This window comes from Crassostrea angulata, chromosome 7 (assembly GCF_025612915.1).
Source record: "Crassostrea angulata isolate pt1a10 chromosome 7, ASM2561291v2, whole genome shotgun sequence".
NCBI classification, from domain to species: Eukaryota; Metazoa; Mollusca; class Bivalvia; order Ostreida; family Ostreidae; genus Magallana; species Magallana angulata.
The window spans coordinates 25381251-25400234 of record NC_069117.1 but is presented as its reverse complement, the minus strand read 5'-3'; the positions used below and the strand labels follow the sequence as shown (position 1 = coordinate 25400234).

Genomic DNA, 18984 nt, shown 5'->3' with positions numbered 1-18984 from the left:
TTATATCTGTTAGGGCCTGAAATTAACTACTCTAAATATTGCCTTTTTACAGATACTAATTGATAAAAATTAAGTTAGAAATAAAAATAAATATTTTACATTTCACTTTTATTCAGTATCTCTTTACATGTATGTTACACAATACATAAAGGAATATCGTTTTATCATAAAAATGATATTTTAGAAAAAAAATTTCCATATTAGAATCTTTTAAATTTTTTTAAGGAAATATAAAATGAGTCGACACACATCGAAGTAATAATAGCTGCTGGTAAATAATCGTCGTACAAATATTAAGTCTAGATAATCAAAGAAATCAAGCATCAAGTGGAAAAACTAAGAAATATTAAGTAAGTTTTGACATCTATTTTGCAATACTACATGTATACAAGAGAAATATATATATATATATATATATATATATATATATATATATATATATATATATATATATATATATATATATATATATATATATTTCAGAGCTCATTTAATAACGGGTATATGAAGTCATATTGATCATGGCACTAACTTTTTGTTTGCCGGATATTTTCTTATTCGTATAAAAACGTAAATAATTCTAAATGATCTGTATATCTCGATTTCCATTTCCGGAAACACAATTTCCCCTCTTAATTTACTGATACCATATCAGGTATTCAGGATATGATTGGGATCTGTCATAAACGACAAACTCTCGGGCCATAAAGTTTGCTACCACGCTGTCATATATTTCTTGATGAGAAGTGCACATTTGGCGTCCACATTTTTTACAAGGGGGTCTTCTGATACCAGTTGCCGATCGGCTGGTCATATAAATATCTCCCAGACACATCCTCATTAAAAACATCGGGTGACAGCCTTTGGAGTCAACTCCTAAATTTGAAAACAAAATGTACATGATAATTTTAAGGTTAATACACACAAAAAACATCATTGGCGGAGGTTTGTTAGTTAAGAAAATAAAAGATATGACATTAATACCATTTTTTCAATTAGTTTCATTTTAAAAATGCATGATATCACATAATATATTCTTATCGTAAAGCGTTGGTTTTCATGATGTCTTTGTACCACACATTTGTATGACATTGACTTTTCCCAGTGGTATTATAAAGAACAAAATATGCTTGATAAAATAAAGTGAATTTGGAACTCCGTTTTGCAAAATGGTTTAACTACTTAAAACTTTCCATATATTTTATTATTAAAACTCTTCTGGAAATAAATATTACTTGGTAACTTGCTTTACTGCTTTAGAAAAATGTATGTTGATCAATAGTTTACCTTTGAAGAACAAATGCCATTTTTATGAGGATAATTCAAACTTTAAACTCAAAGTCAACTTAAATGTCTCTTTGCATTCACCTGTGTATGAGCTGGATTTGGCTGCGTCTTCTGCCCCATACACACCTGTGCCCAAAAGTCCTGGACCAGCCAGTCTGTTGTCCAATCCCTGACCCGTGATCACGGAAACACAATGTGGCTTTGTCCCATGAAAGAAATAATATTCATTTATTTCTGTGTGTGTATGATCGAGCATCGTCTGATCCAGATGTTGCATTGTTTTAGCTGTTCCTGTAGAATTACGGACTTTCTGCAATGGTACAAAATCACCTTCTACGACCGCTTTTCGAAAGAGCCTCTGACATTCATCGGAGTATTTCAGGAATAACACGACATTCTCGATTCTTTGAATACTGACGATTTTGGATTGACCCATTGAACTTTTAAATGCAGCTTTAATGCTTCTATAAGTACTTTGGTCTACACTTTCCAAATGTGCAGCTCCAGATTTAACCTGCAGATTCCAATCTTTCAGTGTAATTTTATTGGTGAATTTTGACCAGTAAGGTGGTGTTCGGGCGTCCTCTCTGTATTTCCACTCCAAATAGGCTTTGGTTCCTCGTTGCGGGGGAACCTTGGGTACTTGCTGGAGTAGGGGTGTTTGAGGAGCCATAGATGCTGCTGTTTCTACATTTAAAAAACAATGTAAAAAAATTAAATAATTTCAAGCAGGACATTTTATATTAATCAACCAATTAAAACCCCTCTGACCTTGCTTACATATATTACCAACATGAATAAGAGCTTACTATGTACACCATCTGATGCGTCTGTTGTTGCTGAAGCTAATTTGCTGAATTCATCTTGAAAGGCCTATGAATAATAATACATTCAAATTTTAAGTACATCTTACAGGTTCATTGCTCAGTTTAATCATTTTTCTGAGTACTTAAACAAATTTACAGACAGCTTAAAGCACAAAAACCTTTTCCAAAATTCTAAGATCATCAGCTCCTTTATACAGCACAACTCTTATTTCGTTCACAGTTTTACTTTTGGTTTCCCGGACAAATTTGCCAAACGCTGATGTCATGCAAGCTGGTGCGACATCTGTAGGGAACTTGTGATATCCTGTTCCAAGGGCAGGAAATGCTATTGATTTATGGCCATCTGTGTTCGCTTTCTGGAGACATTCCAAAATAAGTTCCTCTAGAATCTACATTTTTTGAAAAAGAAATGGAAAGAGTTTATTTGATACGTGTTACATCATTTAAGTGTAATGATTAATACAAGTACAAACATTTTCTGAAAATACTTGCATCTTCGGGAGGTTTTGTTCCCCCTGAACGCTTTGAATACCAGGGTAGAAGAGCCCCGTGATATATTGCTTTAACGTTTGACAGATCATGTCCAGCCGTAACGACAATATCACCATGTTTCACCCCATTTGGATTGTTGGTTGGTAGTTCGGTGGCCAAATTCGGACCAGCCGCGGCAGCTATTGCTGCTGCACCACGGGAAGTCAATCCTAGGTTGGTAGGAACGCTGTTTACAAGAACATCCACCTAACGGGAGAGATGTTTTAACAAAATAATGCTTAAATCAAATAAAAATTCGGTATTTTAAAATAAGTCTTCAGTAGAAATCAAGTTTGTAATTTAAAAAATCCCTTACAAACTATAAAAATCACAGTTACGAGGATTGATCTAAAGCTTTGTCACAGAATCTGATTAAAACTCGACGCAGGCGATTTTTTTTTTCATTTTTGAAGTATTTATACACATTTTAATTCAGATCAAAGTATCGAAGAACTGACGGGAGTTGATTTTATCGAAGTTTATTTATTTAAAATTCAGTGATATGTTATTTTGCATGACAGGTGCAGGTAGTTTCTAATCTGTATTTGAATTACGCACATTTTTATCATGTGAATTTTCGGACTTTTTCGACACAAGAATGTTGATAAAACCCCATATGAATCATGTTAAGTAATATTCAAAGATAGAATTCATTTAATTCAATCAAACTATAATGAATCAGTGATAGATATATTTCTGGAAAGTTTAGGGATCCAAGCAATATTGAACTCTCGTCTCGTTCAACCAAACGCTCGGCTCTCGCCGTTATTCTCCGACAAGCAAGAAAGACTCTCTGCTTGTCGGAGATTTACGGAGACAGCGTCGAGATGAACGAGACTATTTTGAACTCTGGCGACTACAAAAAATATCTAAATTGTTCGTACCATTTAAAATATGGCTATTTCCAAGGTATTTATAAATAAGTTTCCTTGAAGAAAAAAAAAAGCTTTAGTGTACATTATTTCGAATTTATCAATTATTTTCAAGAACTAAGTCTTGTCAGCGGCGATGATTTGTGCTTTGGTCCAAACAGTGTTTCACTTTCGGTTTGTAAGAGTAACTGCATAGGAGAGTTGATTAAAACCAACTCCCACCAAAAAAAATAATTACTTCTATTTATAACAAATGAACAGAAAATGAGGCCAGGATAGTTGCCACACGCTTGCCATATTATTTGAAGTTAGTGTTAAATCCTTTATTCGGTCCTTTACAAAGTTTCTATATGCTCAGTTTATTGTAGTAATTTTCCATTTAATAACTAATAACAATTTTAAAATAGAGCAATATATTTGCTTTTTTATACTGAACGATCAGTTGAATCGAGAGTTCGACGAAAGGTTATGAAACACTAGTTCAAACTTCCCTTCTGGCTGTGTTTCGACTTTTTACTTTTTTATAAGCAACGCGTATGCTTTAAAAACATTGAAAGTGCTCTCTCTCTCTCTCTCTCTCTCTCTCTCTCTCTCTCTGTTTTGGTGAAAAAAAATGTCCATCACATCGATTTTCGCATTTGCAGACTTTCTGCGTCTTAATACATGTAAAAAGATGATGATCATTGCGTAGATAAACAAAATCAACAAAAATTTACAACATCAATTAGTTAATTTCATGTTTTTTCTTCAAATATTTAGTGTGAATTTACTCTTATATATATATATATATATATATATATATATATATATATATATATATATATATATATATATATATATATATATATATATATATATATAAAAAGTTAAAACTGAAGTAAATTTGAAACGTTTTGATCATTTATTTCATTTTAAGTATTCAACAAGGTTGATTAAATTCTTAGTTGGAATTCAAATTAAGATTATGTTAAGTTTGATATACATGAACTATATTACATCGCTTATTTAGAAGCGCGGTGCATTGTGTGATACCGGTATTATATTTGGATCAACCCTTGTACATCTACTCGTATTTACCTTTTCCTTTGTAATATTTCCGACGTTGACTGTAATGGAAACACTGTCAATTTTCCCAGAATACACAGTTTTATTCACAGAAGGAGCTGAAAGAAAAAAAAAATGGAAAATATAGTTTACGTTTGCAAATGCCACTTAACATTGCAAACTCTCCATTATCTTGAACATATTTTAAAAGTATCAACCAACATTTACCTGACTGGTCTTCCAGTTCCTTAACATATGTCTACAAGAATGAATAAAAATTCAGTTTTAAAGTAAATTCGGTATTGAGAACAAATATTTTATGCAGTAAAACCTTCCGGTTACAGAACTCACAGTCTGCATTTTCCCACTGTCTTTCATTGCACTATAGACAACAATGATGACTTTATTGATGCTAATGGTGGTGTGAGGATGGTTGTTGATGAACTCAAAGATGCCTTGTATCATCAGCCGGGCAGATTGGTGCGCAGGAAAGTGTAGCACCCCCAGACCAAGAGTTGGAAATGCTATTGACGTCATAGAATGCTGATTTGCTTCTTTGAGACATTCAACCATGAACTTTTTTAGAATCTATTCAAGTAAAGTTAAAGTCCTTACTATTGCCTGTATAAGATTCTATGATTGAAGCAATGTAAATCCTTTACTATGGAAAATGACTTTTTTATCATTTCAAACTAGTGTATACATAAATCAATGACCATAAAACTTATTCACAACTGAGAACTGATAGTAAATAAATGACATTCCTTACATAGGAAGGATCGGGGGCACTCGATCCCCATTTAGGCAGTGTACCATAATACACTGATTTGCAGGGCAGATTGTATCCTTTGCTTATCGCACACTCTCCAAAATCGATTCCATTTGGGTAGCTACTGTCAAGTTCCTCTTGCAAACTATCTCCAGCCACTTCCAGCAAGGATTTTGATAAGCTGCCATTACTGAGCTTCAAGTCCTTGGACCCATTGCACACTATCACGTCTGCCTGGTATTAAAAATTTAAAACATATTGCAAATTGATATGAAAGCCGTTTGACCCGATTATAAAGCAAACATGTATTAATTTTTACCGTTTCATCGCACACTCATTGCACACGCGCATTGTATTTTGTGTAAACCAACAAAAACTATTTTTATTTACCGCAGATATTTATATCTTTGAAAAAAGGCCGATTCTGCGTTTCCAAAAATTATACTATGTATCTTGTTATTGGGTGTATCTTGTTATATTCTACCCTGCTTTGATGTTTGGTATATATCATTGCCTTGATATTTGATATGTTTTACTATTGGGGGTCAGCATATTGCATAATGTACTGCCAAAGACTTAACATATTTATAGTAGTCAGTTGCTTTCTAGTCTATGCTGACCCCCTTGATGGCGTATATATATTTTTTTGTCATTTACTTCAATAAATGACATTTATTCATTTCTTTATCTGTTTTGTTATACTTAACATCAAAAACTAAGTGCAGTTGTCTTGGCTTAAAGTAACATGGGAACATAAAAATATGCTGTTAAATACGAATAGTTTGTCTACGGCATTTAATGTTCTGGCAAAAAGAACTTCTTACATGAACAGAGCCCAGCGTATTCACCACAACTTCTACTGTCATTGGGCCAATTTTGCAACTGTTGGGTGTTGTTTGGGTTTGCAGTTGTCTTCCCTGACTGCTTTCAAGTGGTCTTCCCTGACTGCTAGCTGTAAATAAAATCTAAAATACAGATTCGTGTATTTAGATAATCAATGTACTGTCAACTGAGTACTTCAATTTAAAAAAAAAATATGTGCGTGTAAAAATCTCACAAAAGTTAAATATAACTTTGTATAGGCTGCTACATAAAAGTTATAATGAATTATTCATGTCAGCAATGCAATTTGATTGATTATCATGTTTTGGGGAAGTGTTGTCCTTTTGAGTAGGTATTTAACAATTTTAAAAGGTCAATTTTATTAATTGAGAAATAAACTGAACTTTTTAACATGACTGTTTATTACTTTTATTTGCTTTTGAAAAAAGGCAAATTGCTCAATTTTGTTAAAACTACGGAGATTTTGTGTTTACAATCTAAGCGACAAGCGATAAGCGCGTGCTATGATCATTGTGTTGTTATTCTATAGGCTTATATAAGGAAACATATTTGAAAATGTAAATATAAATTAATGAAAGATATTTTCGATTTCAAATGATACATCCGTAGTATCAGGATGATGTTTAATTTTATTTTGGCACTTCAGCCGGAAATTATTGCTTATATGATTATGACGTACACTTCAATATTATTCGATAAAAGGGCTTACAAAAAAATATTTGATAATAAAAGTAATACCTCTATTATAATATTTTGGATAAAAATTGGAATTTTTATATATCTATATCCTCAATTTTAACAACAATCCCCTATAAACGAGATTCTCTAATATCTTAGTTTGACTATCTTATATAAGTAATTATGTATTATAAAACATATTATTTTTTAAACTGAAAGATTGACTGCAAAAACGTTTTCAGTTAAATTTAAATTTTCGATCGTTTATGCCCAATTATTCTAAATGAATAAATGTGTTATTTAAATCTTTATCAGTTTTTTTTCGAATGGAATACATTTAATTTGGTTATCTCATTGTGATAATACAAAAATGTAGTATTTACCTTTAGGATGATACTTCTTCACTTCGGCCAGAAATGCCTACGCATAAGCAAATATTGATAATGAATAATCAGCTAATAATGATTAACGATAAATATCAAATGTTTTGATATTGTTCTAAACGTAATGGTCACTACATATATATTTTGAATATGCATGTTAATTTTACAGTGTGGGTATAAATATAAAAATTAGAGTACATAAATAAGAAGAGAATGTGCTCAATGCTTATTGAAGTGAAACGGATTAAACACCATAGACTAGACAATAGCAATGTAAAAAGTATGATATCTAATTAACGCTTCATAGTTACAAAATAACACTGATAGTTTTAAAGATATATATTAGGTGCAGCATTGGTCCTGTTAAAGCAAGCAATTTTATTAATCATTAAAATCAATCACCTGTTGAAGATCGAAGAAAAATATAGATATTCACCTGAATAGCTGTCGTTTGTCTTACTTGTATATAAAGTAAAAATGGAAAATATAGATGTATCTACCTTGAAACAGTTATGTTCAGGTTTGTAAATAACGACTAGAACCTCTTGTAGCGACGTGGCTGAACAATTGTGTATGCAGTCCAGAGTGATTCTAGCGACAGTAGGAACAGGGTAAGAGAGAAACCCCGTCCCCAGGGCGGGGATGGCCATTGTTTGAAATCCGTCTGTATTTGCCTGATCTAAACATGCTTTGATCAATTTGGCCAATGTCTGAAATTAAGAAATAAAGGCAAAAACACCTGCATTATTTGAGTTGTTCATTTGAAAATCAATCAGGTTATAACAATTCACCTGATCGTCCTGTGGTCCAGAATACTTGGACAAGGCTCCGTGGTATATCGCCTTGCATGACAACTGTCCGCCGGAAGTGATGGCGATCTCCCCATTTTGTATACCGTTGGGGTATTTATCACACTCCGTCTGTATGACGTCACCAGCAGCGTCCAGCAGGGCTTTAGACGCCCGACCTTTACTAAGGTCAAGGCGGCAGTTGCTGCTATTAACGATGACGTCAACCTTTTAAAAACGAATAATTATGTAACTTTAAAACCTAATGATATGTTCATATGTTTGTTTTTTTAATTGAAAACAGTTTTGATGCATGGAGTACGTAATGATGACGCTGGCGATTTGACTTTTTGATGATTTGAATGACGGTAACTAAAAAAGAATTGTACCTGCTGATCTGTTATCACATCCTTAATGACTCGAACTTTGATACTTCCAACTGTTACAAACAAAGGTTTACTGTTGTCTGCAGCCATATTTAATTCTTCAAAAAGCCCCAAAAAGTGTGCCTTTTTCTGAAAAAAAGAATATATACCTACAAGTTAACATTCGTCACTTCATTTTGTAAATAAATGATATTAATAATTCAAGAAATGCAGAATAACAAGAACAAGAACAAAATCAAGTATTACACAATCGCAAGTATTCGTGCTTTTGACTAGTTTGTAATGGTATTACAAACATGCATTTGTGGTTAAACAATATCAAAACATAACTTTATAAAAATAAATAATTTTTTCCACAAAATTAGGAAAAAGCTTATCCGTCCTGTTACAAACCATTTTGAGATATAGAGCCAGATTTCTGTTACTATTTAAAGCATAGAGAATTGTTTGTAAAAGGAGCGGGGGATAGACATTCATTAACAATTCTCCACCAGCAAAATCAAAGACATGTAAGATTTATATTGACAATCGCCTTATCTTCATTTCAATACTTATCTAATGAAAGTGTGTGTGTGTGTGTGTGTGTGTGTGTGTGTGTGTGTGTGTGTGTGTGTGTGTGAGAGAGAGAGAGAGAGAGAGAGAGAGAGAGAGAGAGAGAGAGAGAGAGAGAGAGAGAGAGAGGGTAATCGTATATAATCAATTTTGATACTTACTGAAAATGTTTTTATTCCAAAACCATGTACAAATTTTAGAGAAATGTTTATGAAAAAGCATCAGAGGGTGTACATCATCATACACGTTGTATCTTTAGATAATTGTATGGTAAGTATATATACATAACTTACCCAAAGCGCCCGTATCTTTCAAACGCACCGGGAAAAACATATATTTCTTTTATTTGAAAATCACATTCGTAAGCATCCCTGTTAAATTCTGCTTTATCACACATTTCAACAAAGTCTGTATAAAGCGTTTATGGTGTGCTAGAATAATTATTTTTTTTATTATATGGATATACATGTTAATAATGTGCTTTCATTTTCATCAATATAAAACGATAATAAAAAAAACTGTTATAAATCAACCTGTAAAAGTGTTACCCATCTTGCCAAAAGATGCCAGATCATCAGAACAATTTAGTCCAAGTTAGTTAACTGTCATCATAAATAGTTTTGATATCTTAGCTATATAATGACAACATATTCGATGAATTTTATGTTTGAAAAATAATCTATGTTTATCATCAACATTAAGTACTCTATTATCTATTTGTTAAAAGTTCACTATATATATCTACCGAGATACAAAATTTAAAATGTGTAAGTAAAATAACACAGAAAAGGGTTTCTAAAAGGCAAAAATCAATATTATAATTAACATTTTTGGCGACAAAAACTATTGTCAGTTTTCATTATCATGCCATTATTCGATAATTTTAGAGAAAAATCTATTAGTCAAAATGTTTAAAAAAATTAAAGTTATTTTGGAATTGAGATGTTCTTTAATAACAAGTTACGTCTGGAGTTCTATAAAAATAATTTTTTAATAAAATTATTGCACTATTTTGCAGTTACAGTGGCGTTATTTACATGTGAATCTGTATAATTATGCCTTTTTTTAGTCTGTGGGATGTTTGTCTCGAGACCTATAAAGATCTATGATACCTGCACATGCAAGATTTCTATCTATCACATTTAAAAATATTATTTGTTACTTTCATGTAGCTCCAAACACGAATATTCCGAACCATTGCAAGTGTGCATAGGGTATTGGTTGCTGGTCTTGTTTTAACAATAAACTTCTCAAAGTATACCGGGTGTTCCATCCAATATATCCAGTCTCCGTTCCTTTGCTTGAGAAGATGTTTATTTTTACCTTTTAATCCGTTGAGTTTGAGTTGATCTGGATACTTTAGCTGTTGTTAGACTATAAGACTAAGTGTAACTTTCTTCATTGAACAGGTTAACCGCCTAATCATGTTAATTGGTGTTTACGTCGTAATTAAGTTTGTTAAGATTTTTGAAAAAAAAATCAAACATAAAAATTCATATATATTATAAAATTTTATTGATAGCTCTATAATCCCGGAATATATAGGAAATACTTCAGGGGTAAACATGTAATTTTTTTTTCTTCTTCTCCTTCTTTTCTATCTAGATTCTAACCTCTTATATGGCTTTCGTGTTATTCTAAATGGCAAAATAAAATGTATATCGTGTTGTTCGCTGATTTAATGCTTTGGACACATTGCAAAAAAAAAAAAACCCCAACACTTTGTCCTCTGGATTTTACTTTATTTCAAATTATTAGAACAACATATCATATAACAAAATACTTGCTGTTAATGTTTGGTGAAAACACACTCAATGAATTATGCTTGCCCCCACCCCCCCCCACCCCCCACCAATAGAATATTGTTAAGCTTCACTCGTTTGTTAAAAAAAAAAACAATGGTGAAATGCTGACATATTTTACAATTTTGAAAATAAAAAACCTTATTTTTTTCAATTTTAAAAAAGACAAATAAGACCTCATCTCTTTTATTTGCATACAAATTATGCTCATAATTTAAGACAAATCAGCAAATGTTTAACTACTTGGTGTCTCTTTTCAATTTCATAATTTTACTTTGAATAATTCAACTTCTTTAATCATTGATACCATATGAGATATTCGGGATATGATTGGCTTCTGTCATAAACCACAAATTCTCGGTAAGCAAAGCTTGCTACTACACTGTCAAATAATTCTTGATGAGCATTACACACTTGCAGTCCACATTTTTTGCATGGTGGTCTTCTGATTCCAGAGGACGATTTGCTGGTCATATAAATATCGCCAAGACACATCCTCATCAAAAACATTGGGCGGCAACCATTTGTGTCTGCTCCTTAACCGGAAAAAAAAAATGCAAATGAATATCTTGAAATTTAAAACTAATTTGTCCTTAATGCAAAAATCCATCTACACATGTCAATGGTTTCTGATCCGCTCCGCTCTACATACATGTAGCTGTGCGGATCAGAAACTCTTTGAAAAAGATGGTAAAAATTTATATAAACATTAACAATATCATTGATTAGATGTAAAATAAAATAATAATAAATATCACTTTTGAATGAAATCTATTTATTGAATACAAGTGATTATTTCTGTGCAAAGGAAAAAAACCTTAAAAGATGCTGATCTGAATTTCAATTTATTAAATACACATACGATCATACCCATGTTAATAAACCAATAGTACTGCTATGTAGAAAAAGTTGAATGAACAAATGAAAAAATCCATTCTACACTCAGAACTCTCCTCGACAGCGTTACAAGGATACTCATTCCAATACAAGCATCTGGTTACATTTATAACAAACATCGTTAAACTAACCTGTGTATCCGTTGGATTTGGCAGCGTCTTCCGCTCCATACACACCTGTGCCTAATAGTCCTGCATATGCCAGTCTATTATCTAGTCCCTGGCCTGTGATCACGGGTACATTCTCTGGTTTTGTACCGTGGAAGAAATAGTACTCATTTATTTCTGGATGTGTATGGAATTGCATTGTTTGATCTAGATGTTGCATTGTTTTAGCATTAGACCCGCTGACCTTGTGCAATGGCAAAAGTTCTCCCTCTACTATTGCTTTTCTAAAAAGCCTCTGACATTCATCCGAATATTTCAAGAAAAGCTCGACATTTTCGATTCTATGAATACTGACTATTTGTGCATTGCCCATTGAACTTCTGAAAGCGGCTTCAATACATTGATGAGTTTTTTGGTCGACTTTCTCCATATGTGCAGCCCCTGATTGAACCTGTAAATTCCAATCCTTGAGCTTCTTTTTACTGGTGAACTTTGACCAGTAGGGAGGTGTTCGGGCGTCCTCCCTGTATTTCCACTCTAAATAGGCCTTTGTTCCTCGTTGCGGGGGAGCAGTCGGTACTCGACGACGTAGATGTATGTGATGTGGCTTAGAAGACTTTTCTAAATAAACCCCAAAACGTATTAGATATGTTTGAGTATGTTCTTTAATATTAGACATGCGTCAACACTCCTCTGATTTCACATATACAAATAACAAAACAATTTAAGAGGTATACTTTTCAGATCATCTGAGCCTGATGTGTCTGTTGTTTCTCCTGACAGTTGGCTGAATTCGTCTTGAAAAGCCTGATATAACAATGAATGATTAATGTTAAATTAAATAAATTGATCGTAAAATGTCCTCACTTTTAATCTCTGTTGTCTAAATATAAAATTCAAATTTAAGTTTAATTTGGTTATCAACATATAATATAAAACCTTTTCCAATTGCTTCAAATTATCAGCTCCTTCATACAGCACAACTCCTATTTCCGACACACTTTTATTTTTGGTTTCTTGGCAAAATTTGCTAAACGCAGATACCATGCAAGCCGACGCGACATCTGTAGGAAATTTAAGAAATCCTGTTCCAAGAGCTGGAAATGCTATTGATTTATGACCATTTGTATTTGCTCTCTGAAGGCATTCCAAGATAAATTCCTCTAGAATCTAGATTGTTGGGACGAAAAATATTTCATTAAAAAATTGTTGATTCTATAACGACCAAATAATATTTCAACATTAATTATTGAAAATAAAACCACTTTTGAAAATACTTGCATCATCGGGAGGTTTTGTCCCCCCTGCCCGCTTTGAATACCAAGGTAGAAGAGCCCCGTGATATATTTCTTTAACGTTTGCGATGTCGTGACCAGCAGTGACGACCAGTTCACCGTATTTCACTCCATTTGGATTATTTGTAGTAAGTTCACTGGCCAAACCCGGGCCAGCCGCGGAAGCTATTGCTCCTGCACTACCGGAAGTCAATCCTAGTTTGGTAGAAACACTGTTCACTAGAACGTCCACCTATTGAGGAAGAAAACTGATTTAATAAAAGGTTTGGTGATAAACTTAAAGCAGGCTAAAAATACTCTTAACATTAGAATCACACAATCTTTATTTACAGAGTTTCCTGGTAGTCAGAGCAAGTTTCCTGACACAGCATCATCAACGGTGAAAATTGTTTTTAAAGCAATGCTTAATGTTTAGAGTTTTAACGTTTTACTTACATGCTTCTCACGTATATCTTGAGAGAATCGAAGAGGTATAAATATCATCATTAAACATAATACTACGGAATACACTTGTAGTTTGTCTCCCTATAACCGAGGAGTAAAGAAAAGAGATACCAAAGAATGCATGTATCAATAATAAGGAGGCAATCGGTTTCTGGAACGTAGTTCATAAAAATGATTCTGTTACACCAGAACCACTAATATATGAACTATAATTATAGAACTCTTGCTTTTTGAAACCATGTATGTTAGCGTTGTTTTTTAATTAAGGGGAATTTTAAAGAAGATTATCCTTAGAAATTTATAATTTGGTACAGTTGAAATTAAGGAATTTTTGTATTTCTTGTAATTGTAATTATCCTTGTTTTTCTTTTTTTATTTCATAAGATTTAATAATCATAATTATTACCTTTTCTATTGTAATATTTCCGACTTTAACTGTGACAGGAACGCCGCCAATCTTTACGGAAAACACAGATTTTTTCCCAGATGGAGCTGAATAAATAATATTAAAAATCATGAAAATTTTACATTATAATAGTTTACACTCCCAAATGACTCTTTAATCTTGCAACCTTTCCATTTTACTGTAAATCAAATGATAAAGACAATCAAAACAAAGATTACCTGACTGGCCTGTCAGTTCATTAAGAAATGTCTACAAGAAAAATGTTTTCAAACGTTCAGAATAATGTACATTAGAATTCTGTACAGCTTAATCGAAAATGGGCGAACATAACCTAGTACAAGTATGTATGTTACAGAACTTACAGTCTGTATTTTGCCACTGTCTTTCATTTCACTGTAGACGAAGATAATGACTTTGCTGATGCCAATGGTGATTCGACGATGACTATTATTGAACTCACGAAGACCCTGCGCCATTAGTTTGGCGGATTGGTGTGCAGGAAAATGCAGTGCCCCCAGGCCAAGAGTTGGAAACGCTATCGATTTCATGGCATGGTTGTTTGCTTCTTTCAGACACTCAACCATGAACTTTTTCAAAATCTACTCAAATAGATTACAATTTAATATGCTACATGTAAGTTTAAAACACGTTTTAAGTAATACAATTATAAAAGCCATGCATTAGCAAAGAATCCTGAAAACGCAAACTATATTTATTATTATTTCGTCATTAACAGCTAATTAAAGACTGTAGATCATAATGTGTCATTTTCCTTACAAAGGAGGGGTCTGGTGTGCTTGATCCCCATTTAGGCAGTGTACCATGATACACGGATTTGCAGGGGAGATTGTGTCCTTTGCTTATCGCACACTCTCCAAAATCGATTCCATCTGGGTAGCTACTGTCGAGTTCTTCTTGCAAACCATCTCCAGCCGCTTCCAGTAAGGATTTTGATAGGCTGCCATTTGTGAGCTGCAAGTCCTTCGGCCCACTACACACTAATACATCTGCCTAGAATTTGACTCAAAATTAAAAAAAAAAACTCCCATAATTTATCTTACATTTACCGTATTGATAAATATGGTGGAAAACTTGATTTCTTACATGAACCGAGCTCAGTGTAGTCACTACCACCTCCACTGTCATTGGGCCAATTTTGCAACTGTTGGGTGTTGTCTGAGGTGGCAATTTCTTTCCAGGACTTTTGGCTGTTAATGATAAATGTAAGCACAGCATGTTACTATATCTAATCAAGATTCTTAAGTTTGCATTATGTTAGCTTACAATGTTTATTAATGTAAAAAAGTACTGGACCATTTTATAACTTTTTTTATAATCTTAAAATAATATAAATTTAAACTTTAGATGTTTGAGCATCAACTTTAATTTGTAAAACATTAAGTTTAGAGATACGTTCAATCATGGACATTGGCTCTCCAGTAACAAATCGTGGTTTTTGTTCGTTTAACACCTGGGTATTTGATTTTGTGGATCCGTTTAATTTAACATCGAATTCAATGAATTTGAAAGTTTGTGTTCTTCGCATATTGCCGAAATCATGGTATGCGGTATTAAAATGCGCATGCATACCAGTAAACCAAAATCCCATTAAAAGTTTTCTTAATTCTGTCGTTTGTGCTTTTTTAATAATTTTTTTTAATTTTTTGGGGTAAATATGTCATCATGCATAGGTGCAATTTGTAAACAGATAGCCATGCTATGACCTTGAATTGCTAGTATTACATAATGGTCACTATGATATTTATGTGTACCTAGATGCTGCGCACTGAATGGTGTTAATGATAATTGACAGAATGAACTCTGTGACTCTTGTAGCAATGCGTAGTATTCCTAAATGATGTTATGAAACCAGGTGCATAATACGGGCATAATAATATCCAAATTGAGAGTTTAACAACAAGTGTCATATTTGGCGATTCTGTGTCTGCAACGATAGCTCTAGTATACTCTATATTGAGTCATGTATTGTGTATTCTATATATTAACCTTTGTAACCTTTTATGCCGTGTGTGAATGAACGTATTGTGAGTAAGTGATGCCTCATACTAGGTGGGGGACTCCGAGACCCAGGACTCGGAGACTCAAATCCTGCATCCAGACTCTTTGATTGGCAGTTTTGACGGTTTTGTTACTTTATTTAGGAATAAACTATTAATCTTAATTTTGAACACTAAATGTTCACTCATGATCGCCGTAAATGGGCCGAACTAGTCAGAACTGTCCATCATAAGTAAAATGTTATATATACCCATATAAAATGATGTTGAACAGATTAGGATATTCCGCTGAGATAGATACCGCTTATAGATATTCAGAGACTCCTGATTTGGGCTGCTATTAGCTGATGTAATTGTAACTATACGATCACGCTTAATAAAACCGCTTGAGAAAGAAATACTGGACTTGTCATCACTAAGTTTGAGCTGACCCTCAATTGGATCCGTAAGACAGAAGGCTTACAAATTTTTAGTTGCAGATTATTTAAAAGCCGATTGGAGGCAAAATCGACTACATTTAATACGTCCGTGTTTTGAGTATAATACATGCACTTCATGTTTTAGCATTTCCGACTCATTTCATGGCCTCCATGACCATAATGTGGAAATATTTTTTTAAAAGTTTGAAATGTATAGTATGAACTAGTTCATATTGAAGTTAGGGACACTTGACTAGTTTCACTTTATAAAAGGTTTTTAATTTGAGGGGAGGGAAAATACGCAACCTAGTTTCCTTATATAAAACATTTTCCTAAACTTTGACTGTAGCACACAATTTTTTCTAGATTTATTCTAGATTATTTTGTTTAATGGGGCAAAGATAACTAATAGCAAAGCATTTACCTTTAGGAATGTACTTCTTTGCTTCGGTCAAAAATGTCTATTTAAAAAAAAAAATCAAAATTACCGATATTAATGGTTAATCACTTTATCAATTCATTCATCATTAATTACATGCATTCATGTACAATTTTAGAGCTGTACTTTCAATTTTTTTTTTTAGATGGTCTGAATGTGAAAATTAAAAATAAAACAAGAACATAAGCAGAGATTTTTCAAGACAAATATCATTGTAATGCTTAGTAAGAGGGGGACAGTGCATGGAATGATAAATATCATTCACCGCGACATCATAACGTGGAAGTGCCATTTACTTGAAGAGAAATATTTTATGATAAAATAAACACCCCAAAACACATGTTTCACTAAGAATTTAAAAACATACTTTGCCTGCAGGATAATTATAATCTATCTAACTCTTCGGACTTTTCTCTATCTACAGTAGCTATGGAATATACATCTACCTGATAACAGTCGTCTTCAGTCGTAAAAATAACAACTAGAACCTCTTGAAGCGACGTGGCTGAACAATTGTGTATGCAATCCAGTGTGATTCTAGCGACAGTAGGAACAGGGTAGGAGAGAAACCCCGTCCCCAGGGCGGGGATGGCCATTGTTTGAAATCCGTCTGAATTCGCCTGATCTAGACATGATTTGATCAGGTTGGCCAGTGTCTGAAATTACAATTTAAACACACAACATAAACTAATTTGAACGTTCTTTTTTCCACTGGAAATTATTTGTTGTTTATTACGAAGGTTGAAGATTGTCACAATTCACCTGTTCGTCCTGTGGTCCAGAGTACTTGGACAAGGCCCCGTGGTATATCGCCTTGCATGACAACTGTCCGCCGGAAGTGATGGCGATCTCCCCATTCTGTATACCATTGGGGTATATATCACACTCCGTCTGTATGACGTCACCAGCAGCATCCAGCAGGGCTTTAGACGCACGACCCTTTTTAAGTTCAAGGCGGCAATTACTGCTGTTAACGATGACATCAACCTTTGGAAAACGATAAGACAAATCAAATATCTTATCAGCGACAGTTCATGTAACTGTTAGTTTTAAATGAGAAGGTGCATGATGACGCAGTGAGTAGCTGATGATGATGATAATGCTGTTGTTGCTGATGATGAGGAGGAGGATGACCAGTAATGGCGGTGGCACGAGAATTGATGCTGACGTACCTGCTGTTTTGTAATCACATCTTTGACGACTCGAACTTTGATACTCCCAACAGTTACGGACATATTTTTACTATTGTCTGAAGACATCTAGCTATTCTACTTTCGAAATCTCTTTTCTTCTGAAGTTGAAAACAAATTATAAATTTTATTTAATTAAAGAATTAATGCTTCAATCGTTCTGTATATTTCAGGTAAAATAATCCAAGGAAACTTACTTAGATCGCTAAAAGTTATCTTTTTTTCTAAACCGAAAGTAACCTAGCTGCGCTACTTCAGAACATGTTCCTTTCTCAGAACAACGCCTGTGTTTAGATCTGTGTCGGGTTTAAAACGATAACACATAGATCTATATATAGGTTGTGTATACACGGCTCGGATATCTTATATACTAGTAGGTGTTTTAAATATGTCTGACCGGGTATTCCTCTCCAAGTGCTTCCTGGACGAACCTGTTATAAATCGATCAACCAGTGGAGATTTTGCTTTTGTTTTGCTCTGAAAGTATTTATCGGCCGGGGGTATCTTTCTTGAAGTAAATTTTATTTTTAGCTTCTTGGCTTTTTCATTTAAACTTAAAACTGGTACTGTTCCAGATATCGATCTAACAAAGAAAAAAAATTGTTTAGAATTTTAAACAAATCTTTACAGTCATGTAGTGTGGGACTTAAATTAAATCAGCAAGCTATATTCATTATTTCATGGTACTAACACTATCAAATATTCACTAGGTTAGTGCTATCTGAAGTATGCGAATCAGCATTAAAGATGTATGTTTTGTCGTAACAGATTTTTTTTACTCTTTTTAAATTATGTGTTCATGTACATGAAATCTATAAGCCTTAGGTTCTGGTAACTTACTAGCTTAATTGGATCCGGAGACCAAGTATCAAGATTTAATACAATATTGATAGTTTTGTAGTATAAAAAAAAGACAAAGAATATCTGAGTGTTTAGAGCGCACACACATAAAACGATTTTTATAACGATATAAAAATACGTTTATAATGCTCATGCACCCATCTTTT

General features: G+C 33.3%; 1 protein-coding gene across 1 annotated transcript; it reads right to left on the bottom strand.

The window, feature by feature from the left end:
- Positions 1–485: 485 nt before the first annotated feature.
- On the bottom strand, positions 486–18350 carry LOC128156574 (uncharacterized). Its single transcript, XM_052818749.1, has 29 exons — positions 18175–18350; positions 17960–18078; positions 17550–17774; positions 17234–17443; positions 16773–16809; positions 15016–15119; positions 14689–14922; positions 14274–14510; positions 14130–14160; positions 13912–13997; positions 13048–13293; positions 12706–12936; positions 12504–12573; positions 11791–12387; positions 11177–11298; positions 8412–8537; positions 8026–8250; positions 7735–7944; positions 7235–7271; positions 6155–6282; positions 5331–5564; positions 4913–5149; positions 4790–4820; positions 4595–4680; positions 2607–2852; positions 2273–2503; positions 2097–2160; positions 1369–1974; positions 486–876 (listed from the first exon to the last, which is right to left on the bottom strand). Exons 2-29 carry the CDS (start codon positions 18044–18046, stop codon positions 638–640), a joined length of 5217 nt encoding a protein of 1738 aa, XP_052674709.1. The 5' UTR covers positions 18047–18078; positions 18175–18350; the 3' UTR covers positions 486–637.
- Positions 18351–18984: the final 634 nt, after the last annotated feature.

Coding starts and splice junctions, on each gene's coding strand:
- LOC128156574 (XM_052818749.1), bottom strand. CDS start 18,046: ATGTCTTCAGACAATAGTAAAAATATGTCCGTAACTGTTGGGAGTATC. Junction 12,574..12,705: donor ATTTGAAGCAATTGGAAAAG/GTTTTATATTAT, acceptor TTGTTATATCAG/GCTTTTCAAGACGAATTCAG. Junction 877..1,368: donor CAAATCCAGCTCATACACAG/GTGAATGCAAAG, acceptor TTTCAAATTTAG/GAGTTGACTCCAAAGGCTGT.